We start from the raw sequence: 1,339 nt of genomic DNA, 5'->3' as shown, positions 1-1,339 counted from the left end.
CTCCGAAATTTGGTTACTGGCAAGTTACTGGATACTTTTTGCTGGAGAATACGAAAACACAACTAATGCCACGTCTGACTGGGCTACAACCATACATACGTATGTATGTATGTATATACACGTTGGATGTATACACCGTAATGGATCTGTCCTGCTTTCACTACTGCTCTCAATTCATACTACCTAGCATAATACCATTGGTGATCTTCGGTATACGAAATACATTTAAAAGAAAGGGAAAGGTTGTTCACAGCGTAAATGGCTTCACATATGCTTTTATGTACATATTTTGCCATGGCTAGTAATTGAAGTGATATGGCATAAGAACGGCGTTAGGTTTGCATTTCGTCGGTTAAGTGTGTGACGTCGAATCGTTAAAGTGAAATAACCAAGTAGATATATATGTATGTATACTATGTGTATGTATACTTAAAGTTTATTACGAATGAACACTAAATAATCGTTTGTGGCTACTTAATTAAACAAATAAATAGCATTCCTGAACATAAAATGACATTTTATCACTAATACAATGTACTACCTCGTGGCCTATAGTTAACGCTGGCTCTTCTCGTCAAACTAAGTAATAATATTTACGTGTCTATACATACGCATGTTAGTGTTTTTATGTATACAGTGGTAGAAAATCGATAAATTTTCTAGTCATGTGCGACGCTTAAATTAGCTCGTAATAAAAAGATACTAGTGCACATACGCACATATGTACATTTGTATGCCTGCGCATTATATACAGTACTCTTTCTGTATGACCCCATGCTGGTATAATTGTGCTTGTGTTGCAAAATGTTTGGTGGTACTGAAAATTTTATGACAATGCGCTGCGTTCGCAATAAATTACGTAAACGTGATGATACGCCTTCACCAATCATACAAGAAAAGGCAGCCAGACTGGACATGAACTTCGATCGAACTCTAGCTAACTACAACTGCACCTGTCAACATGGACAGATCCCAAATACATGGGATGTCTCATCTAATGACAATATTGCGCGTGGTTTTAGCCTCGAGAAAAACATGTTTGTCGAGCACAAGCGCGTTTCTTTTGTAAGAACCAGCGGAATTCAAATGGCGAACGTTATTATGCCCTCAGACATTAATCCAATCAACACTAAATGGGTGTTTCCACCAAAAGCTCCTACTCCAAATATCTGTAATTGTTTGAATGATGTAAGTAATAAACTATAAAATGTTTGCATTAATGAACGTACACATACATTTCGGGCCATGGGCGCAGCCGGAACTAAATTTAGTAGGGGCTCGAAATTATTAAGCTAGCAGTCGCCAATGCACAGCGGAAGAAATCACGAAAAAGATGCCA

The 1,339-nt window shown here is 37.6% G+C and overlaps 1 protein-coding gene across 1 annotated transcript; it reads left to right on the top strand.

Annotated features, from left to right (window-relative positions):
* Positions 1–192: 192 nt before the first annotated feature.
* On the top strand, positions 193–1,333 carry LOC108357056 (uncharacterized). Its single transcript, XM_017608151.1, has one exon. It carries the CDS (start codon positions 805–807, stop codon positions 1,204–1,206), a length of 402 nt encoding a protein of 133 aa, XP_017463640.1. The 5' UTR covers positions 193–804; the 3' UTR covers positions 1,207–1,333.
* The last annotated feature ends 6 nt before the right edge of the window (positions 1,334–1,339 follow it).

This window comes from Rhagoletis zephyria, unplaced genomic scaffold (assembly GCF_001687245.7).
Source record: "Rhagoletis zephyria isolate East Lansing unplaced genomic scaffold, Rhagoletis_zephyria_1.1 Rzeph_scaffold_69641, whole genome shotgun sequence".
NCBI classification, from domain to species: domain Eukaryota; kingdom Metazoa; phylum Arthropoda; class Insecta; order Diptera; family Tephritidae; genus Rhagoletis; species Rhagoletis zephyria.
The sequence above is the reverse complement of the archived record's forward strand: the minus strand, read 5'-3'. Positions and strand labels throughout refer to the sequence as shown.

Coding starts and splice junctions, on each gene's coding strand:
- LOC108357056 (XM_017608151.1), top strand. CDS start 805: ATGTTTGGTGGTACTGAAAATTTTATGACAATGCGCTGCGTTCGCAAT.